General features: G+C 37.0%; 3 protein-coding genes across 3 annotated transcripts; 2 read left to right on the top strand and 1 right to left on the bottom strand.

Moving 5' to 3' along the window:
* The first annotated feature begins 57 nt into the window (after nucleotides 1-57).
* Nucleotides 58-5,631, top strand: zbtb8a (zinc finger and BTB domain containing 8A). Its single transcript, XM_073827416.1, has 4 exons — nucleotides 58-195; nucleotides 2,084-2,919; nucleotides 4,450-4,619; nucleotides 4,801-5,631. Exons 1-4 carry the CDS (start codon nucleotides 131-133, stop codon nucleotides 5,119-5,121), a joined length of 1,392 nt encoding a protein of 463 aa, XP_073683517.1. The 5' UTR covers nucleotides 58-130; the 3' UTR covers nucleotides 5,122-5,631.
* A 369-nt stretch (nucleotides 5,632-6,000) lies between these two features.
* On the top strand, nucleotides 6,001-12,650 carry hmgcl (3-hydroxy-3-methylglutaryl-CoA lyase). The gene is made up of 8 exons (XM_073826510.1): nucleotides 6,001-6,113; nucleotides 6,350-6,439; nucleotides 7,193-7,300; nucleotides 7,422-7,517; nucleotides 8,717-8,865; nucleotides 8,955-9,207; nucleotides 10,088-10,213; nucleotides 11,575-12,650. The coding sequence occupies exons 1-8, from the start codon at nucleotides 6,015-6,017 to the stop codon at nucleotides 11,674-11,676; spliced, it is 1,023 nt and encodes a 340-aa protein (XP_073682611.1). The 5' UTR covers nucleotides 6,001-6,014; the 3' UTR covers nucleotides 11,677-12,650.
* Nucleotides 12,651-15,469: 2,819 nt separating this feature from the next.
* On the bottom strand, nucleotides 15,470-20,907 carry gjb3 (gap junction protein beta 3). The gene is made up of 2 exons (XM_073826511.1): nucleotides 20,585-20,907; nucleotides 15,470-17,527 (listed from the first exon to the last, which is right to left on the bottom strand). The coding sequence occupies exon 2, from the start codon at nucleotides 17,436-17,438 to the stop codon at nucleotides 16,506-16,508; it is 933 nt and encodes a 310-aa protein (XP_073682612.1). The 5' UTR covers nucleotides 17,439-17,527; nucleotides 20,585-20,907; the 3' UTR covers nucleotides 15,470-16,505.
* Between the last annotated feature and the right edge of the window lie 1,646 nt (nucleotides 20,908-22,553).

Raw genomic sequence — 22,553 nt, 5'->3', positions numbered from 1 at the left:
TCCGGACACCCACGTCAGCAAAACGTTTTTCCAGCACAAACGGGTTTCGGTCTTTCGGGCAAAGCAGGAAGTGAAAGCCGTTCGCCCTGATAACAAAAGCTGGAGAAATACATCCAAAGTAGGCAGAGAAATGGAGATGGTTTGTGAAAGTGGGACATGTCGACCGTACCGGAGTGCGGGTGACGCGGGGCATCTGTGAGTATTATGTTTGAGAGACTGGGGAAACGGTGCCCGGGTAAAGAGGGTGGGCGACGGGGACCAGCACGAGGCTCAGCGCCAACCTGCGGGTCGTCCGAACTCAGGTGATATGAAATCCGAAAAGGCGACAAAGGTGCTTACAAAGCCGGGTGTTTTGCGTTTTAAAATCCAGTCTGGAGCGTTTCCAGCTGAGGTCGGTTCGGTGGGCGGCTCTCCACCGACGACAGGGCTCCCGTCAGAAACCACCCTACTGCCTCTTTTCCCCTTATCTGACAGGTTTGATTCGTGATGTAAGAAATGATATGCCTGGTTAATGTTTGAACGTCCTTTTAGTGAATCTCAGGCGTGTGTGCGCGGCATCTCAGGTAATACTTTTTCCACCGGGCGTTTCGCACATATAGGGCGCAGTGACTTTAATCTTATAATTGACTTTTCCAGCGATTTCTCTGTTGCTGCGTTATTTATGGATTTATGTTAATTGGGTTGGTTATTTATTTATATATGTCTTACACTGTAACCCAGTTTTTGCATTTGTGTGCGTGCGCTGCGAGAGAACGAAGATATTTGAACAGAAACAGCGTCGCCTGTTTTTTTCGTTATTGTAGTATTTTTTCATGTTTTAGCCCCGCGTTTCTTTTCTCTATCCACCTTTCTGTATTTATTTCTCTTTTTCTCTCTCCCTGCTTCTCTCCCTCGTTACCCGATGCGCAAAGTCGGGTGTTGCCCCTTCCACAGCGAATGTACAAGATTGACAGATGTATCTTCCAATCAGAGCGTAGTGGGCGGAGTTTAACAGCCTCTTCGTGAAGTAAAACCGCTGCCATTACATCACACAAAGCACAAAACTGCACACCCAACGAGTAATGTAAAGAAAAAGTTCTCTAATTCACAGCGTTCCTTTAGACATATCTTAATTGAAATCGGCGCAAGAAAATATTGATTTTGATTGTTTTGCTAATACCACTGACGCATAAAGTTTTTCTCTGTATTTGTTTATGCTATTATTAATATGATCTTGTTTTAATTATTTATTTTTTGTGCTGAGCAGCGATTATTCGCGATTTGGATTCGCATCCAAAATAAAAGTTTTTGTATACATAATATGTGACCCTGGACCACAAAACCAGTCATAAGGGTCTTTTTTCGATTTATACATAATCTGAAAGCTGAATAAATACGCTTTTATTGATGTAATGTTTGTTAGGACAGGACAATATTTGGACGAGATACAACTATTTGAAAATCTAGAATCTGAGGGTGCCAAAAAAGAAAACAATATTGAGAAAATTGCCTTTAAAGTTGTCCAAATTAACTTCTTAGCAAAGCATATTACTAGTCAAAAATTAAGTTTTGATATCTTTACAATAGGAATTTTACTAAATATCTTCATGGAACATGATCTTTACCTAATATCCTGATTTTTTGCCATAAAAGAAAATTAATCATTTTGATCCACACAATGTATTTTTGGCTATTGAGACAGGTTTTGTGGTTCAGTATCATATAATATAAAAAAAAAAAAAATCTAAAATATATATATGCATGTGTGTGTATTTATATATACATAATAAATATAATAAATATACACAGTACGCACACGTATGTTATGTACACAAAAACTTTTATTTTGGTTGCAAATAATCGCAATTAATCTTTGCCCAGCACAATTTCTTTTCTTTTTTTTTAAAGCTATTTGTCTTTATGTATTTAATTTTGTATGTGAAACAAGGTTTAATATTTTTATTTCCTTTGTTTTTCCTTTATGCATCTGTTTAATGCATACAAAATTAAATAAAAAAAACAAGGAGAGATATAACACTGAAAAATGAATAAGTTACTCATTCTTTCATATTTTTTTTTAAGTTATCCCACTTCTTTTTTTCAGGCCTGTTCACAAATGGACCAGTGCTGATATGTCAGCCATTCACCAGAGCTGTTTGCTAAAGCAGCTGGACCAGCAACGACAGCAGGAATTATTCTGTGACTGCAACGTGCTGGTGGAGGGTCAGATTTTCCGTGCACACCGTAACGTCCTGTATGGCAGCAGTGGATATTTCAGGATGTTGCTGTCTCAAGGCGCTAAAGACACTCTAGAATCCGTAAGCGCTTCTTTTGATGTCTTCAGCCCTGAGATCTTTGCCATCATCCTGGACTTCATTTACTCTGGTCAGCTGGAGCTCAATAGCTCTAACGTAATAGAAGTGATGTCAGCTGCCAGCTACCTGCAAATGAATGACGTCATTTCCTACTGCAAGGCCTTCATTAAATCTTTCCTTGAGATCAGCACAAAAGAGGACGATGAGAATCGCTATTTGTGTCTGTCGGACAGCAGTCCACTTCAGGACAGACGTGAGAACGTCATCGAGCCGTCCAATATGTGTGACGTAAGCATGAGCTCTCAGACCAGACTTTGGGATCAATCAGAGGAGGATCAGACAGAGGAAGACTTCAGAGGAACGAGCCCACAGCCATCAGGGCTTCAGCAGAACTCTCCGCCACAGTCCAGTCTGGAGGCACAGATGGAGGAGGAGCAATACAGCTCTGTGCTCCCTGAACGCAGAAGAAGAGGAAGCAGGAAAAGAACTGCCACTAGTCGCTTGGTAACAGAAGACACTTCTCTCATTGACCTGCAGGGGGTGGTATCACACTGCTCTCAGAAAGCAGATGAACTGTATGCCAACCTTCCGTCTATTGTTGGGGTAGTTGGGGTGTTTAATAAAGGTGAGCACCAAACTGCAGAGATGATTCAAATTGATCAGTAGTGACAATTTACATTAAAAAAAAAACTAATAAATTCTGTTTTTGAACATATTTATCAAAGGATCCTGAAGAAAAGTATCAAAGTTCTACTATTTTTTTTCCTGAGCACCAAATTAGCATATTAGAATTATTTATGAAGTAATTGCAGCTTTGCCATTATAGAAATAAATTACTCTTTTTTTTCAGTTTTCTTGTGTTTTTGATATTTGTATTTAAGTGTTTAAGTGTTTTTTTTTTAAATAAATTCAGCCTTTAAATCATAAAGTTTTTTATTTAGTACTGACCTGAATAAGATATTTCACATAAAAGACATTTACATATAGTCCACGAGAGAAATAATAGTTGAACTTATAAAAATTACCCTGTTCAAAAGTTTACATACACTTGATTCTTAATACTGTGTTGTTACCTGAATGATTCACAGCTGTTTGTTTTTTTTTTAGTGATAGTTGTTCATGAGTCCCTTGTTTGTCCTTTACAGTTAAACTGCCCACTGTTCTTCAGAAAAAATCTTTAAGGTCACACAAATTCTTTGGTTTTGCAGCACTTTTTTGTATTTGAACCCTTTGCAACAATGACTGTATGATTTTGAGAGCCATCTTTTCACACTGAGGACAAGTGAGGGACTCATATCCAACTATTACAGAAGGCTCAAATGCTCACTGATGCTTCAGAAGGAAAAACAATGCAAGATCAGGGTAAATTTAAATTATTTTGTATTCTAGGAAACATGTAATATCCTCTGTAGCTTCTGAAGGGCAGTACTAAATGAAAAAAATATGATATTTAGGCAAAATAAGAAAAATGTAAAAAAAAAAATTAAAAAGTTTTCACCCCTGGCTCTTAATGCATTACTTTCCTTCTGAAGCATCAGTTAGCATCTGAACCTTCCCTCAGTTGTCTGAATCTCAAAATCATACAGGCATTGTTGGAAAGGGTTCAAATACATAAAAATGCTAAAACCAAAGAATTTGTAGGACCTGAAAGATTTTTTTTGAAGAACAGCGGGCAGTTTAACTGTTTAGGACAAACAAGGGACTCATGAAAACTATTACTAAACAAAAAAACAGCTGTGGATCATTCAGGTATATGTAAACATCTTTTATGTGAAATATCTTATTCAGGGCAGTACTAAATAAAAAATAACATGCATTTTGTATGATCCCTCTTATTCTGGTAAAGTAATTAACATTTTGCAGATTATGCAACGTGTATGTAAACTTTTGACGTTTTTAGATTTCTGTGTTCATATTGCACAAATCCAAATGTCATTTTGCAAGAGCCATTCAAGGCCTTAATCAACAGCCAGAACTTGGACAGAAGTTACAAATGCAAAATATTTCTCCTTTAGGCCTTTTTTTATTATGGTATGTTTCTGAGAAAACAAGAGATGTTTTGATTTTAAATAGGCTTTCAAATAGTCATTTGATGTGGTGATGGATGAAAGGATGAATTGGCCTGACAGTCAATCTGTGTCTCTCTTTGTCTCAGATTCCACTCCCTCGATGCGTTACAAATGTCCATTCTGCACGCACACAGTAAAAAGAAAGGCCGACTTGAAACGCCATCTCCGCTGTCACACAGGTGAGCGTCCTTATCCCTGTCAGGCCTGCAGCAAACGTTTCACTCGCCTGGAACACCTGCGCAGCCATTTTGAGACGGTGAGAAACACTCTCAGCTTCACACATGTCTGGTCCATTAACACCTCCACAGGATGTACATCCACATGCTACTGTTGGGCATTAACTCATATCTTGTAGTGTGTAAGTCGTGGATGTAATACATATTTACCTTTTTTCAGGATATCTCAAATATCCCCTTTTTATCCCTTGTGTTACACAGATTCATCAGGCACGTAAGCTGGTGTGCAGGAAGTGCAAACGCCATGTAACTGAAGTCACTGGGCGAGTGGTAAGCGAGGGAACCCGCAAATACAGGCTGTGTGACGTTTGCATTCAAGAGAGCGGCTACAGTGAGTTAATCACAGATGATACCGATGGAAATGAGGAGAAGGAAGGCCTGTTGTTGGGTGTGGAAGAGGACATGAGTGAGAACAGGCAAATTGCTTGGGTCATGGACGACGACGACCTCGCAGAAGATTCCGGAGCAGATCTCATAATCCAGGAAGTGGAGGACAGCGATGAGGAAGCCAGTGGAAAGTGATAATATGCTTGTGGTTGTGTGTGAAAGGGTGAATGGGCAAGAGCTGTCTTCCTGGCAGTTTAAAGTCTGTTAAGAGTTCATAAGGGAAATGGTTGTGCGTTTTTGTACAAATGAAAAACACTTTCTCATTGAAAATCTAAAGTATTAAAATATAACTGCTTTTATAAAAGTACAAGTATATTTCTGTAATTTAAAGTATATTTAGTTTATTTCAAAAAGGCATTTATGGGCAAAATGACAATGGGACAGATTTTTCTGTAATTTAAAAAAAAAATCTACGATATTCTAGTTTCGCACCAGTTTTAAGTTTTCACATTAGTTTACTACAACTTTAGTTAATGCCAAGGTTGACACATATCATTTAATGAACTATGCTGCATGGAGTCCATGTGACCTACTTTGCTGATGTGTAACAGGCTCATTTATTTATTTAAAACAAAACGAGTTATATTTGTTACCCGTCACAGGCTCAACATAAACATTGTCTAAATAAAATATTGTATATATGAATATATGTGTTTCTCTTTGACTCTCTCTCTATCATCTTTGCCATTTGTCTTATTTTGACATAACATTAACATTTGTGTTTTGATTATTTGGACTGAAGAAAATATATTTCATACACAGTGTTTGTTTGAATCATCATTGGCATTTAACCAGGGTAATAAATTAACTTATTCTACCTTTATACCAACATTTACCACAACCTTTTCACTTATTGGACAAACAAGAAAAACATTCACCTCTCAGAGCCACGGCACGATGACTGATTGGTGCAGAGAAAGAAATGATGGTGCCGACTGCCGAGCCTCTCGAAATCTGATCCTGTATTATCGCGAGATCTAAATCCATATATGAGTTTATGACGTCAGGGCAAATGGGGGCGTGTGAAGATGGCGGCGCTCATGATGAGGGTTGGTTCAGGTCCTTTCGCTTCTGTTCGGGTTTACCGACCCGCTCTGCGATCTACTGCTGCAGCAATACTCAGATCCGTAAGTTCACGTTTGCTGCTCCGAATGTCAAGATGTTACGTGTTTCATTTACCTGAGTGAATGAAATTACGAATGACATAGCCATGTAATTGACAGTTGCTATGACATGTTATTGCCATTTTACTTGCATGTGTACAGTATGTTTGTCTACTGTGTGTGTGTGTGTGTGTGTGTGTGTGTGTGTGTGTGTGTGTGTGTGTGTGTGTGTGTGTGTGTGTGTGTGTGTGTTCTGACAGGTCAGTGTGTCTGCTACACAGTCATTCTCATTCCCAGAGAGGGTGAAGATTGTAGAGGTTGGACCTCGAGATGGACTTCAGAATGAGAAGGTAGTTGTTTACTGTAGTTCTGAAGTAACCTGCATCAACATCTAGCCTGACAGCTCTGTGCAATGTGGTTAAACACTACTGTTTTAAGTTTACCAACTGTCGAAACCTGGTGACACAAAGTAAACAGTTCAGTTACTCGGATGTGCTGCCATGATGGAGATACTCGGATGTAAACAACAGCATGAATTGCATGGTTAATGTACTACTGAATACGTTGTTCTGCTAATATATAGTGTCTTAACCACAGAAAAAACGTGTGGAAGCTTCTAAAGCATGTAGAGAAGGACTTAGTAAGCGGGAAAGGATGCAATATTTTGACAAGCTAATAGGTGTTAAAGATATGTACGAGCAGTATTAGTTAAGATATTAGCCTAATATTTCACCTACAACAAACATGAATGTTGTCATGATTTTTGCCCTGGAAATCCTGGTTCAGTTTGGCCACCCACAAATGACTTTTGTTCCTCAGACAGTTTTTTGCACTCTTCTACTTGATTTGTTATAACGTTTGGCAGTCTATACTACTCCAAATGTTTTTCTGACCGATTAGTAAAGCCCAATAATTGACCATTTTCAGCAGCAATAATCCGCTTTTTTAAATTGTTGTTATGTTCAGTGCCGCCAGTATGGTTGATTTATGAGGTGTCGTGAAAATAAAACCCTAATCCAGTCATCACAAATGATAAAAAAATGTTTTGGAAACCTTGTAAGAGCTATATTATTTCTATTAATCGCAAACTCTGCATCCATCAGTCCATCGTTCCCACTGAGGTGAAGATCCGTCTGATTGATATGCTCACAGAAGCAGGACTTCCCGTCATAGAGGCTACAAGTTTTGTGTCACCTAAATGGGTCCCTCAGGTGAGATGCAGCACACACCATCAAAGCTTTCAAACATTTCATTATTAGAGCCTCACAACATACAATAAAACACTATGAGAGAGAGAGAATTATGAGAGGCTTGGCTGCATTTGATTGGCAGATGGCTGATCAAGAGGAAGTGATGCGTGGCCTCCACAAGAAACCTGGTGTGAATTACCCCGTCCTGACTCCTAATCTGAAAGGATTCCAGGCAGCTGTGAGTGAAATCCAACACGGACTGTTATACTACAACCCCTGGCAAAAATGATGGAATCACTTCACTTAGAAGCTGTTCACCCAAATTTTTTACTTGATAACAAATAAACCAATCACAGATATGACACAAAACAATTTTTGTTTAGTTATTCAACACACTGGTTATGTGAAACATACTTCAAACTAATTAAATTAAAATAGTTGAATTATTGTAGTATAAATTATTTTCTATATCAAGTACAGGAAAAACTTATGGCAGATCAAGACATCCGAGCATCAAGGTTTGCCTTGAAAATAGAAAATGCACAATGAAACAAATGAAGAAAAATGGCTGGATGAAATTAGATTTACGTATAGAAAGGCCAAATAAAAACCAGCATTAACACATAAACAAAAGAAAACAAAATTAGAGTGGGCTAAAGAGAAGTAGTCATGGAGTGTGGATGATTGGATGAAAGTGATATTCAGTGATAAATCGCAAATCTGCAATGGACAAGGAGATGATGCTGGAACTTTTGTCCTGTGCCGTTCTAATGAAATGTATAAAGATGACTGCCTGAAGAAAACAATCAAATTTCCCAGCTTATTAATAATATGGGGTTGCATGTCAGGTAAAAGACCAGGCGAAATGGTCATAAAAGCCAGAGGAGGTGCAACAAAGTACTAATTGTGTTTGTTGGTTAATGATTCCATATTTTTCCTCAACATTGAATAATTCCAAAAAAAAAATTCCTTTACTTGATATGGAAAATAATTTTCCATTAATTAAAAGAGTTTAATCTCATTTTTTGGGGGGTATGTTTCACATAACAAGAATGTTGAATTAATAAACAAAAATGTTTTGTGTCATATCTGTGATTCGTTTATTTGCTATGATATAAAAAAAATTGAGTGAACAACATCTAAGTGTGGTGATTCCATAATTTTTGCCAGGGGTTGCAGTGCTATGCTAAATGTGTTTATTTTTATCCACCATATTCTTCCTGTAAGAGTGGGCTTGGCCATTTGTAAATAGTATGGGTCTGGCTTCCGGTCTCATCCGCATCCAGCTATTTTTAGCTGTGCACGTTGTTATTATTTCTTATGTCCCTATAGCAGATTATGAACCAGAGGTCTCGCCCATAGGCTTACTTCCGCGTCAAAGAAAAAGATGGTATCTTTCAAATATTTTACGTCAGTAAGATGTATATATAATTTCAGATGAAGGCTGGTGCAAAAGAGGTGGCAATATTTGGTGCTGCATCAGAACTCTTCAGCAAGAAGAACATAAACTGTTCAGTGGATGAGAGTCTTGTGCGCTTTGAGGAGGTGATGAGAGCAGCCAAACAAGAGGGAGTTCCTGTGAGAGGGTAAGGCAACCACACATGCACATTTCATTCTCTTTTTTTTAACTCAGTGTTCTTATCTCTTAAAATTGTCCCTTGCTCTGTTTTCCCAGTTATGTGTCTTGTGTGCTGGGTTGTCCATATGAAGGGAAAGTATCGCCAAACAAAGTGGCAGAGGTTGCTAAGCGACTGTATTCCATGGGCTGCTATGAGATTTCACTTGGAGACACTATCGGAGTGGGCACTCCGGGTGGCATGACAGAAATGTTGAATGCTGTGAAGAAAGAGGTTCCTGTGGAGGCTTTAGCAGTTCACTGTCATGACACTTATGGACAAGCACTGGCTAACATACTTGTAGCATTACAGGTGAGTAAGGAAGTGTTTGTGTGTGTGTGTGTGTGTGTGTGTGTGTGTGTGTGTGTGTGTGTGTGTGTGTGTTTGTTTTTGTGACATATCAGGACACAAATTTGTGTAATAACATGGGTATGACATAGGTATTACAAGGAGAGGGTGACTTATGAGGACATTGCCCATGTCCCCACTTTTCAAAAGGCTTATAAATCATACAGAATACGTTTTTTTGAGAATGTAAAGATATGCACAGTCTCCTGTGAGGGCTAGGTTTAGGTGTAGGGAAGGTGTAGGGTGATAGCAAATATCGTTTGTACAGTATAAAAACCATTACGTCTATGGAATGTCCCCACAATTCACAAAAACAAACATGTGTGTGTGTGGAATAAATGCCCAGTACCTCTCTGCCTGCCTGCCGTGACTATATCATTTTACTATCCACCATTTTCTTCAATGTGGAACAACCCTATGGGTGAGATTTCAAGTTCATTATCCACTATAGGGAAATAATGAGAAGAATAACAACATGCAGGAAACGGTAAAACTGTTTGCACTACAAACCAGTGTGTTCGTAATTAAGATAATACATTAAAATAATGTGGTAAGACACACCAGTTTGCAATTTTAAACAGCAAAACAAGCTGTTTTGTACAGCTAAAAATAGCTGGACGCGGATAAGACCGGAAGCCAGACCCATAAAATTTACAAATGGCCGTGCCCACTCTTACAGGAAGAAAAAGGTGGATATTCATAATGATTTACTGTCTGTCGAGACTATCCGTCTTTATACTTGAACTTCAGTGACACAAATGCCTTGTATACATACCATTCATTCTGAACTCGTTTTTCACGTTCTTAAATATAGCACACCTTTGTTTCCTTTGGTACTTTCTAGAATGGGGTACGTGTCGTGGACTCATCCGTTGCAGGGCTGGGCGGCTGCCCTTATGCCCAAGGGGCTTCTGGGAATGTTGCAACTGAAGATGTTGTCTATATGCTGCATGGACTGGGAATTCACACTGTGAGTTTAAGACTGTGTCGGTGCCACATTTACATCTTATTTTCTCAGGCAAATTTAACTGCAAGCTGGATTCTTCCAGAACATTTTGATCTGTAAATGCGTAATCTGACTAGCCAACCCAAAACAACTTGCTTTTAATAGGTAATGTCCCACATAAAATCCAGATTGGTTTTGCTGGATTATGGTTTAACTTCTCTGGCTTTCTGTAAAGTATGCTACTATTTAAAAGTTTGGGATTAGTAAGATTGTATGCTCACCAAGGCTCCATTAATCTGATCAGAAATACAGTAAAAACAGTAGTATTGTGAAATATTACAATATAGAACAACTGTTTTCTATTATAAAGGTGTCATAGAATGCATTGATACAATATTTTAAATTGTTCTCTGATATCTACATAGAAGGTATATGGCATAGGAAAGGGCAAAAATTGATTGGTTGGCAAAAAATGATTGGGCTATGCAAATGTTGGGGCGCGACTATTAATGATCCTGAGACTATTACCTAATAGTCTGTGTTATGTTGGAATTGGCCTCTTTTCCAATTGCCTTTTGCAAACACCAGATTTATATAAGAAGGAGGGAACGATGGTGTTTAAGACTCACGGTATGCAATGTCCATGTACAGAACTGTTATTATTCAACTATGCCAAGGTAAATACAGTTTTTCATTCTATGGCACCTTTAATACATATTAAAATGTAGTTTATTCCTGTGATGGCAAAACTGAATTTTCAGCAGCCATTACTCCAGTCTTCAGTGTCACATGATCCTTCAGAAATCATTATAATATGCTGATTTGGTCCGCTAGAATCATTTTTTATTATTATGAATATTGAGAACAACTATGATGCATTTTTTCAGGATTCTTTGGTGAATATAAAGTTACAGCATTTCCTTTGAATGGTAATGTCTAAATAACATTAGGCACTTAGTTTGAATTAAAGGGGGTCAGAGAATGGGTGGAAAGTGGTCATAAAATAATAATTATAAACTATCAGTCAAAAGTTTTTGAACAGTAAGATTTTTAATGTTTTTTAAAGAAATCTCTTCTCACCAAACCTGCATTTATTTGATCCAAAGTACAGCAAAAACAGTACAATTTTGAAATATTTTTACCATTTGGCTATTTGAATATATTTAAAAATCTAATTTATTCCTGTGATCAAAGCTACATTTTCAGCATCATTACTCCAGTCTTCAGTGTCACATGATCCTTCAGAAATCATTCTAATATGCTGATTTGCTGTTAAAAACATTTTTACTACTTTATTACATTATTACTTTAGTACTTTATATTACATTACTTTTTTAACATTACTGGACCTCTGGCTAGAAAACTACACCATTTCTGTTTTTCAGGGAGTGGACCTGCCCAAACTTTTGGATGCTGGCTCATATATCTGTCATTCACTCAACAGAAGAACAAACTCAAAAGTAGCTCAAGCCTCCTGCAAGCTCTAAAGTCTTCTGTCTTTTTATACTGATTCCAGTCCCTGGTATGATGATGTTACTCTTTTGGAGGTCACACTACATTAACCCTTAGTGTGTATTAAAATCTCTTAATTTTTAGGATCTTTGAAATAAATGTAAACACAGTGGAGCTGGACTTTAGGCGTGAGAACATCCGTTCTCTACTGTGAATGTGTGAATGAGTCTAGTGGTGAAAAGGGCACTTGTGAGCTCATATCACTTAATATTCACACCCAGACATACCTAAAATGTTCTCTTGTGCCTTGATTAATGATGACAGTGTAGCTAACTTTTGATAACTACACTGTATATGTATATTTCTAATAAGTGAATTAAGTGTTTTACATAGTGCTGAAGTAAGATCGTTGATGCCTAAAGGCAATAAATGACAGAAGGTGACGTAATTTAAATATTTGACTACAGAATAATAATAATTATTATAATTATAATAATTAATAAGAATAATAATAATCTTGCTGGTTAGACTGCATCACATCTCTCATCTTGATGAGCATTATTACAAATATAAATGGGTCGTCACAAATTGTTTTGTTTCTGACATCCTCATACTTGTGTCCGTGGGTGCTTTTTGACTCATTTTGAAGACGGAAATATTTGTCATTACCAGACAAATGCAGCACTACTCTGGTATTGATAACAAAGCCATTACAATGACAACACTCAAGGAACTTCAGATACCGTATTAATGTACCATTTCGGTTAGTGATTACGTTTGTTTTTCTCCAGGAAAAAACATGAATAATAATTTCCTTTAATTTATTGTTGAGACACGTCTTGTGGGTGTAACAACCTATTGTTCTTTCTATTTGAATTGATAACTGACGTTATTGTGTGATTTTGGGGATTTTTTCTCCAATGTGTAGAATGTTTAATAAGAGATTATTATGTGGTTATGTTATTATGTCTATTTTATTAATTAAAGACAAGATGATGACAATTGTAAATTTATGCTTCCGTATGCAATGTGACCAACTTCTCTTTCATTTTTACTTTTACCGGTTAGGCTGGTAACTGAACTTTTCATAACAGTAACAAACATAAAACTGGCTACTTCTTGCCAAGAGAAAAGTAACCATGTCAGTTACATGAAGTACTTCTGTTGTCTGTTAAAGGCTGATTAACTGGATAAACAAGTTTGCACATTTACGCATTATGTTTGACATCATACACCCACCCCCTCAAGAACAAATTTTACAAATTCATGCATGACTGGGAAAAAAAGTGAACTGTTTCTAAGCACTCAAAACAAACTAAAACTAAGCATATACAAAGAATACCACTACCATTCAAAGGTTTGGGGTTGGTACGATTTTTCAAATGTTTGTGAAAGAAGCCTCTCATGCTCACCAAGGCCATCCTTGTCACAAGATGCTTCAGAAATCATTCTGATATGCTGATTTGGTGCTCAAGAAACATTTCTCACAGTTGAAAACAGTTAAATATTTTTTCTAAACCATGTTACATTTTGTTCACAATGTTTTGGTGAATAGAAAGCTCGGAAAGCTTTTTTTGTAGCAATATAAGTCTTCACTGTCACTTTTGATAAATGTAATGGGTCGTTCAAGTTGCTTAAAGAGCAGTACTTAATTTGACTTTATGACATTTAAGGCCTAGAAAATCCTTGGAAATAGCAATATTCCTGTGGAGGAACTTGAAAAGTGCTTGAATAATTGAAAGACAATGTATCTATGAAATAAATGTTTAATTTTTTTGGCCTATTTCAGTCATAAAACTGTTGTGCTAAACCACTAGCAGTATTGTCATGTAAACATGGCTGAAGATGCGAAAAGAAGAACAGACAAACAGAATCAACTGAGCGAGTAATTTAAGCTGGAATCGCTTTGATTCAAACTCCGGACTTCTGTTCATTTCAAGCGGTTCGATTGGACTTTTTGACATTTAAGGCCTGTAAAACCCTTGAAAATAGAAATAATCTTGAATAGAAATAATCTTGAAAAGTGCTTGAATTATTAAAAAAACAATGTATCTATGAAATGTGTTTTAATAAGCACATATCCTTTTTGAAGCATGGATGCTGGTTTGAGCTAGTTTAAGCTAAAATGATCAGGACCTCAAACCAGCATCTATGCTCCAAAACCTACCTAACCAACTGTTTTTTTTTTTTTTCAATAGGGACATTGTAATTTTTGGCCTATTTCAATTAATGTCATAAAACTGTTGCGCTAAAGCAGTACTGACATTGTCTTAAAAGTGGCTGAAGACGCGAAAACAAACCGAATCAATTGAATTCAAAGTCCTGACTTCTGTTCATTTCAAGCAATTCAGTTTGACTTTTTGATATGTAAGGGCTATAAAACTCTTGCAAATAGACATTTTTAAGTACTTGAAAAGTGCCTGAATTATTGAAAGGTTATGTATGAAATAATGTTTTTACGCAATTAAAAAAAATACTTTTTTTTGCCTATTTCAATTAATGTCATAAAACTATTGCGCTAAACCAGTAGTAGCATTGACAGTGTCATGTAACGTGTCGTGTAAACATGGCTAAAGACGCGAAAACAGAAACAGACAAAGCGAATCAATTGAGTGAGTAATTTACGCTGGACCTACTTCGATTGATTCAACTCCTGACATCTGTTCATTTCAAGCGTTTCACTAGAAAAAAAAATAGCTCAAATAAAAGGGTCAGTACGTTTTAGAAGTTGGGCATCGCTTGTGATGATTTTAAAAACGTTTAAAAACCATTGCTTCGCAACATGATTCACTGTTTCAAGTACTTAAATCGGATCGCGAATCATTTGATTTAGATGGGCCTTTAAATCGCGTATGGCGTATCGCGAATTTGATTTAGATCGGGTCCCTGAAAGTCCTGGGGCCTCGTTTATAAAACTTTCTTACGCACTGATTTGATCTTAGAGTGTTCGTACGATCAAATCCACGTCAAAGTACAGATTTATAAAAACCGTCTTTGACGTGGAAAAGTACTTATCTCCACGTCAGATTCCAGCTTGGCGTACGACCGTTTCCTTGTGGTAATGCCTGGTATTGCAGATAGTTCAGCCTCACTATAATTTGATTTCTTGCGCTCCTTTTTACTTGCCATTGTCACAGAGTTTTTGCTTTAGGAATGAGCTCATTTTATATGTTTATTAATTAAGCAGGGGCGTTTCGACGGGTTGACATTCAGCTGCACACAATTCCACGATCATTTGTGATTTATAACCGAATGACTGGCGTACGCATGGATTTCGTGGTACGTTCGTTTTCTCTGAATCGCTCCTACGATCAAATCAGAAAAGTTCTTAGATAAAATCAAGGATGGTTTCTACGCAAGTCTTTATAAATGAGGCCCCTGGAATTTTATTTTATAGTATCTGTACGTACCCTGCTCCTTTCCTTACGAAAGTTACCATGGTTTTAATAGTAAAAGTCTAGTGACCATGTTTATTGATTACTATTTGTATAACCATAGCTTTACTACAAATACCATGGTTAAACTAAAGGTAGTATAACAAGACCATGGTTCATTTGTGGTTAGCATGGATTAATTATATTGGTTTTATTTGTAGTAAAAGGGTTGCTGAATAAAACTATTAAAAATCTTAGTGAACCCAAACATTTGAATGGTTGTGCAATGATCTGAAATAGGCTAAATCTGTGTAAGATGATAATGAATAATGATTTTCATGTTCCATGTTCTGTCAAAGATAATTGAAGTGTATTCACTTCCTTAAATCTCTTTCCTCTTTGATTAAAATCTCTTTGTGGTTTAAGCTATTAAATGAATCTCTTTAAAATGACATGATGGGAATTTTTGTACTTTATTTATACAGTATAAAAATGAATAACTTTAAAAGCTTCCTGATTTACAATACCATCACATAGTGGTTGTCATACAAAAGTACTCTATTTTGGCAGTTTGACTAAAAACAAGAACATGAAAAAGTAATATGTCAGTGCGTTGATTCAGGTTTTGATACAAAGGCAGAGTGTGCAGCATTTTTAAAAATATCAACCGAAAACATGTGACATAATCATAACAGCAAGTCTGAACAATAGTCAGACTATTACAAATGCTTGCCAAGTGTAGATCAGATGAGGTTAGAACACAGTCTACAGTAAAGTTACAACAAATAATGGAAGAAAAATGTTCCCTGATCGCCCATCTTATGGACACTGTTAAATTTTAAATAGCTCTCATTTTTCCAGCATAAGAATTAGAGTTCAGACAGAGTTCAGGTGTGTTTGCATATAAACATCCACTAAGATCTCTTCTAAAACTGTGATAGTTGGAACAGCTTCATCTGTAAAACTTTGATCTGATCTTTGTAACAAATACCAGGACATTGAGAGACCGTAAACAATGACACCCCTGAGGCATTCTCATTACGCCTTCTTACACACAAAGGACATCCACTCTTCCTCCTATCGTTTTGTGTGCGTGTAAAGGTGGAGGTGGGTTTGTATGCAAGGTGTGTTCTCCATGAAAGGTTTCCTGGTTATTTGATAACTCTTGAGCTTTTTCAGTGGTTTTCACCTTTGTTCTTTTTAAGAAATGAAAGACAAGAATAGGAATGCCTGAAAGAACTAGGCTGGTGATCAAAAGACTCCAGGTACCAGTAATATTACAATCCCAGTTAATCACAACTGCTCAAACAGGCAAAACACTTAATCCAAGCCAAAAGTTTCTTAATCTGTCATATAGAATTTCACGAAACCATCTGCCAAATGACAGTTTTTGATGGACGATGAAATACTTTAAAACTGTCCAGACATTCAAAGCTTGTTTTATGCCTCTAGATGACTGAATTCTTGATTGAGAAGGAAAAAAATGTTCTTCAAAGTATGTCAGACTGGATCTTGTACATGGGTACTGAGAGATTTGGAGCGGAAGCTCTCATGTCCACACTTAATCTGTAGGCGGGTTTAAATGTTGGCTTGAGTTCAGATTTAAACTGTGGTTTAGACCCAGGTTTAAACTCAGACTTAAAGTCTGATTTACACTCTGCCTTATACTCAGGTTTGGTGTCCAGTTCATGCATAGGAAGGGTGCAGTTGCTGTCCTCATCTCTGTATCGTCCATTAAGTGGTGTGCTGCTTCTTTGAGACCTCTTAAACTTGTTGACACAACGAATGACGCGTTTGGAGATCAGGTAGATGATTTCACAAACGCTGAGCACTATGCAAAGAGCTGAAGCTCCAACCATGAAGTATGTGAAGACTCTTTTCTCTGTGGGTCGACCTATGTAACAGTCCACAACGTTGGGACATGGCTGGACTTCACACTTCACCAGCCTTGGCAGGTAGAAGCTGTCATAGATGTGATGGAGGATGTAGAGGAAGGTAATTTCAATGCCAGTCTTGGCAAAAAGGCTGATCAGATATGTCCACCAAAGTCCACCGTGTTTCTTTCCCGTGTTGTCGTAGAGCTTAGCTTTCTCGCCGTGTTTCTCACGGTACTTGCGTTCGCGCTCATCACGGTACTTCACATGCATGACCACCATTAGAGATGGACAGGTGACGAAGATGAGCTGCAAGGCCCACAGGCGGATGTGGGAAATGGGGAAGAAGTAGTCATAGCAGACGTTTGCGCAGCCCGGCTGCTTTGTGTTGCAATCAAAGTCTTTCTGCTCATCACCCCAAACTCTCTCCGCTGCTACAACGTAAACCATCACCCTAAACACAAAAACCACTGAGAGCCAGATCCGGCCAAATGCAGTAGAGTATTTATTGACCCCGCTGAGCAGGGCTTGAAAAGTCTTCCAATCCATAGCTCAGAGCAAGGTCAAATCACACTTTTTCTCTGAATGTGTCCTTTGATCCTCTGACACTCAGTATCTCTGATAAAGAATACATCAACCTGAAGATGGGAGAGAAAAAAACAGTGAGTGAACTCAAAACAACTTCTTGTATTTAAAAGCAACATGTGGGGTACAGTTGAAGTTGAAAGTTTATCTTGCAGAATTTGCAAAATGTGCAAAAGAGGGGTCATACTAAATGCATGTTGTTGTTGTTTTATTCAGTACTGACCTGAATAAGATTTTCACATAAAAATGTTTACATATACTTCACAAGAGAAAATAGTTGAATTTAGTTCAAAAGTGTGTTGCCACAGCTGTGTTTTTGTTTACTGATAGTTGTTTGTGAATCCCTTGTTTGGTCTGAACAGTTAAACTGTCTGCTGTTCTTCAGAAAAATCCTTCAGGTCCCACAAATTCTTTGGTTTTTCAGCACTTTTGTGTATTTGAACCCTTTCCAACAATGTCTGTTTGAATTTGAGATCCATCTTTTCACACTGAGGACAACTGAGGGACACGTATACAACTGTTACAGAAGGTTTAAACCCTCACTGTTGCTTCAGAAGAAAAAAAATATGCATTAAGAACCAGAGGTGTGAACATTTCAACAGAATGAAGATGTGTATATTTTTCTTATTTTGACTAAATATCATAATTTTCATTTACTACTTTACTTCAGAAGCTGCAGAAGATACTTACATGTTTCCCAGAAGACAAAATAAGTTACTTTTACCCTGATCTTCAAATTTCAAAAGTTTTCACCCCCTGGCTCCTAATGCATCATGTTTCTTTCTGAAGCAACAGTGAGTGATTGAACCTTCTGTAATAGTTGCATATGAGTCCCTCAGTTGTCCTCAGTGTAACAAAATGGATCTCAAAATTATACAGTCATTGTTGGAAAGGGTTCAAATACACAAAAGAATTTGTGGGACCTGAAGGGTTTTTCTGAAGAACATTGGACTCATGAACAACTATTACTAAACAAAAACACAGCTGTGAATCATTCACGTAAAAACAGTATTAAGAAACAAGTGTATGTAAACTTTTGAACAGGGTCATTTTTATTTATTCAATTATTATTCACTCGTGTGGATTAGATATAAACATATTTTATGTGAAATATATAATTCAGGTCAGTACTAAACAAAAATAACAAGCATTTTGTATGATCCCTCTTATTTTGGTAAAATAATTAACATTTTGCAGATTCTGCAAGGTGTATGTAAACGTGACTGTAACTGATCAATCATTTTCTCACCCTCATGCTACTCTAACAAACTAAAAATGTGATTTTTTTTTTTAAATATATCCAGGCCACGTATGCAGTTTTTGTAAGAGGCCCTGAATCATTCATTCATTACTGATTACTGATTTGATTCTTATTGAATTCAACCTACTGACTCAATCATCTGATTACAGCAATTAGCAAAACACTTGAGGTGAGGATGAAAAATTAGTAAATAATGACTTAATTTTCAGTCTGTTAGTCAAAGAATGCTATTGTATGACTTCAGATGACTTAAAGGAGAAGTTCACTTTCAAAACAAAAATTTACAGATAATGTACTCACCCCCTTGTCATCAAAGATGTTTGTCTTTCTTTCTTTAGTTGTTAAGAAATAGTGTTTTTTGAGGAAAACATTTCAGGATTTCTCTCCATATAATGGACTTCTATGGTGTGCCTGAGTTTGAACTTCCAAAATGCTGTTTAAATGAGCTTCAAAGGGCTCTAAATGAGCAGAAGGGTCTTATCTAGCAAAATGATTGGTTATTTTCTAAAAACATTTACAATTTATATACGTTTTCATCTCTACACAGAGTACACACAGAGCTAGACAAGATGAGCATTTCAGGTTAAAAATTATATAAATTGTAATTTGTTTTTAGAAAATAACCGATCGTTTTGCTAGATAAGACCCTTTTTTCCTCAGCTGTGATTGTTCAGAGCCATTTGAAGCTGCATTTTGGAAGTTCAAACTCGGGGGCACCATAGAAGTCCATTATATGTAGAGAAATTCTGAATTTTTTCCTCAAAAAACCTAATTTCCTTATGACTGAAGAAAGAAAGACATTAACATCTTGGATGACAAGGGGGTGAGTACATTATCTGTAAATTTTTGTTCTGAAAGTGAACTATTTTAAGTTGGCCTATAAAGTTCACAAGTCCTAAAGTCCTATGGATCACTTTTATGATATATTCATGGTTCATTTTTAGTTTGGAACTTGATATACAACAAATCAAACAGGTTTGAACCGACATGAAAGTGAGTAAATGATGACAATTTTATTTAGTGTGTGTTTGTGCGTGTGTGTGTGTGTGTGTGTGTGTGTGTGTGTGTGTGTGTGTGTGTGTGTGTGTGTGTGTGTGTGTGTGTGTGTGTGTGTGTGTCTGTGTAAACTATCCCTTTAAATGCGTTATAATGGTGTAATTTCAAATCATTAAATGCTTCATGCAGGATAGGCCATCACGCCATTCATCATCATTACCAGAAAATATATTATACAGATATTTTTTATCAATTTTAGAGCTTTGGCTTCCCATAATGTTCTCCTCGGCCGAATTGGTTGCAAAAACCGCGCATCCCATGAGGTCTTTTAACATTTGATGATATTTTAAGTACATTCACATGTTTTGAATCTACGGCTATGTTCTGTTGTTTTGTGTAAACTTATCAAAGTTAAACCAGTGCCGTTCTCTGCCTTGCTACTTTGTGTCCTCAGTTTCGCTGTAATGGCTATCAGCGGTTTTTGTTTTGTTTTAATTGTCAGTCGTAGTTACTTTTTTCCCAGCCCTCAGAATTTCTAAAACAATAACAAAATATTTTACCGCATTTTTTCTTTTGTAAACGCAGGTATATTCAAATGTGCCCTATTAAAATTGATCAAAGTCAACCGACTACAATGTTAAACTTAAGTTGAATGGCTACATTAACGCTTTTTTAACAGTTCCACCAGTTTCCCTTTAATTACTGATCAATAAAATCGATTCAAAGGTATGTCAACGGAAGCAAGAATGTTATTTTGATTAGTTAATTTAACAGCGCAATTCCTGGCGAGTTGCTCGTAAGTTAAACAATGTGAAACGATTCTAAAAGTTAAAAAACAAAGTTTACTACTTACTCTGAATGCAAGTTTTCTCTTGTAATTCAGCAGCTGTTAAACTCTTCTCTGAAAGCTCTGTTGGGCTTTTCCGTGGATCTGGTTTGGTAACACGCCTCGGTGAGGGTGGAGTTCAGTATCCAGACTACTGCATAGCTTTGGCATAAACCTCTTACTTTAAAGATAGCAAGCTAATTAAATACAGTTGTATGTAACATACTGCCAAAATCATCATGCCTTTCTGTGTATTGACTCAAATGTCCAGTTTAGGGAACAGAGGACTGTTCAGTTTATGAACTCACAGTGTTAACTCTAAAATGACTGTAATATGACTCCATAAAAAGTTTTTTTTTTAATATACTGTTAATATTTGGCTTGCATTGTGGTTTATGCAGCAAATAGTAAACCCTTGCCTCTGCAGCCTAGTAACATTTTCCATCTTATTGTACAATAAATAAGACTCCCTTTGTTTAGACAGCTCTGTCAAGTACACACTGCGTGTTAGTGGTTTGTGGCGTTGCCAACGTCTGCAGGCGGCTTCTCCAAGTTCAAACTTGTCCATGAAAGTCTGCACTCCATAGTCACGTAAATGACCACACCTTGTCCTGAACAACAGCTTTATAGAGTTTTTGTTGCTTAGAAACTTCTGTAGTGACTCTCTGGAGACACACTATTAAACTTTTGTCAGGCGACTTTTTAATGTTGTGCTGAGAATGCGGGTCCTAATTATATTGGGTAATTTAAGTTAATGTGTTCCAAGTAACTGCCAAGTTACCAAGGATGCAGGAAATCCCTTTAAAAGCTCTTTAGTATAGATATAAATTTGTTTATACTTATAATATGAGTGAAACTGTTTTAGCTAGTGGTGGAAGTCTAACAGTTAAGGGTTTGTGCTGCTAAAAAGGCTGCCTCCAAGTAACCCAGATGTGGAGCTTTCCACAGGAAAAGTCTTTGTAGTTTATTTTCATCAAAGCGTGAGAAATTCTTTTCAGCCATACGTGTGAAGCTCTCTGACTCACTGCTCAAACCTCTGCGGGATGATGGTGATTCATTCTCTGAATGAGGCATTAAAAAAACTGTAGTTTTATAATTTCTCTCGAAAATTTGGTAATGAGGATTGCCAGTCTTCCCTCAGTGTGTATTACAGGAACTCATGCCTGCTTTGAGTTATTCAAGCCATGTGTTCTGTCTGAACTCGTTTGTTCAGCAAGAGGAAACATTATGAAACACAGAAGAAAAAACACTGAACCAGATTGGGCAGGTCTGCTGTAAAATCTTTCAACTGGTTTACACTTGTTTATGTGGGGGAATGGTTAACTTCAATTGGAATGCATACTAAATTTTAACTTCTGCAATAGATTTTATCAACAAAAGCTTTAGTTTAACATGCACCAAGCTGGCTAAGTGTATCTACAATGTAGCAATTGCAAATGTTGATGTTTATGGATAAAAGCGCTGATAGCGATGATGAAAAGAGACAGAGAGAGGAAGCTTAAGTACAATAGGGAGTGGAATGTTGGTTGCGTTCGGAAAAAAAGGAAAAGGACTCGTCAGATCGGTTTCCACACCTTAAGAATGTAGATGTGACTCACAAAACCTGCTTCAACATGAACTACATCTACCCAACCTTTACTGCACAGAGGTTATAGAGATATCAAGAAAGAGATAGAAAGGCCAAATCATTGGTCATGAAACAGGGAGGGACCTTTTTGTTGTCTTGGGGTGCTTTTATGTACTGAAAAGAGCCAAGAATGAATGGTGTAATCGGAATACACCTGAAATACAATCCAGGTACAAAACAGCCTGATGATTCTTTTTTAAAAAAGTGGATTGCTATTCCACAGTGCAACTGGCATCTAAAAATGTATTCGTTATAAGTATTTATATTTATATATGAGTATGTGTTCAAAAACTAAATAAGAACATTTTTGTTTTCTCATTCTATCTTGCAATTTTTCAAACGAATGAAATGTCATGCCGAGACAGCACA

The sequence above is a fragment of the Garra rufa genome, chromosome 21, assembly GCF_049309525.1.
Source record: "Garra rufa chromosome 21, GarRuf1.0, whole genome shotgun sequence".
NCBI classification, from domain to species: domain Eukaryota; kingdom Metazoa; phylum Chordata; class Actinopteri; order Cypriniformes; family Cyprinidae; genus Garra; species Garra rufa.
This window is presented reverse-complemented; position numbering and strand designations above follow the sequence as displayed.

Excerpts from the sequence above, each read along its gene's own strand:
- zbtb8a (XM_073827416.1), top strand. The coding sequence starts at position 131 with ATGGAGATGGTTTGTGAAAGTGGGACATGTCGACCGTACCGGAGTGCG. Across the intron at positions 196-2,083 it reads GCGGGTGACGCGGGGCATCT|GCCTGTTCACAAATGGACCA; the intron begins GTGAGTATTATG and ends TCTTTTTTTCAG. Across the intron at positions 2,920-4,449 it reads AGTTGGGGTGTTTAATAAAG|ATTCCACTCCCTCGATGCGT; the intron begins GTGAGCACCAAA and ends TCTTTGTCTCAG.
- gjb3 (XM_073826511.1), bottom strand. The coding sequence starts at position 17,438 with ATGGATTGGAAGACTTTTCAAGCCCTGCTCAGCGGGGTCAATAAATAC.
- hmgcl (XM_073826510.1), top strand. The coding sequence starts at position 6,015 with ATGGCGGCGCTCATGATGAGGGTTGGTTCAGGTCCTTTCGCTTCTGTT. Across the intron at positions 8,866-8,954 it reads GAGGGAGTTCCTGTGAGAGG|TTATGTGTCTTGTGTGCTGG; the intron begins GTAAGGCAACCA and ends CTGTTTTCCCAG. Across the intron at positions 9,208-10,087 it reads ACATACTTGTAGCATTACAG|AATGGGGTACGTGTCGTGGA; the intron begins GTGAGTAAGGAA and ends GGTACTTTCTAG.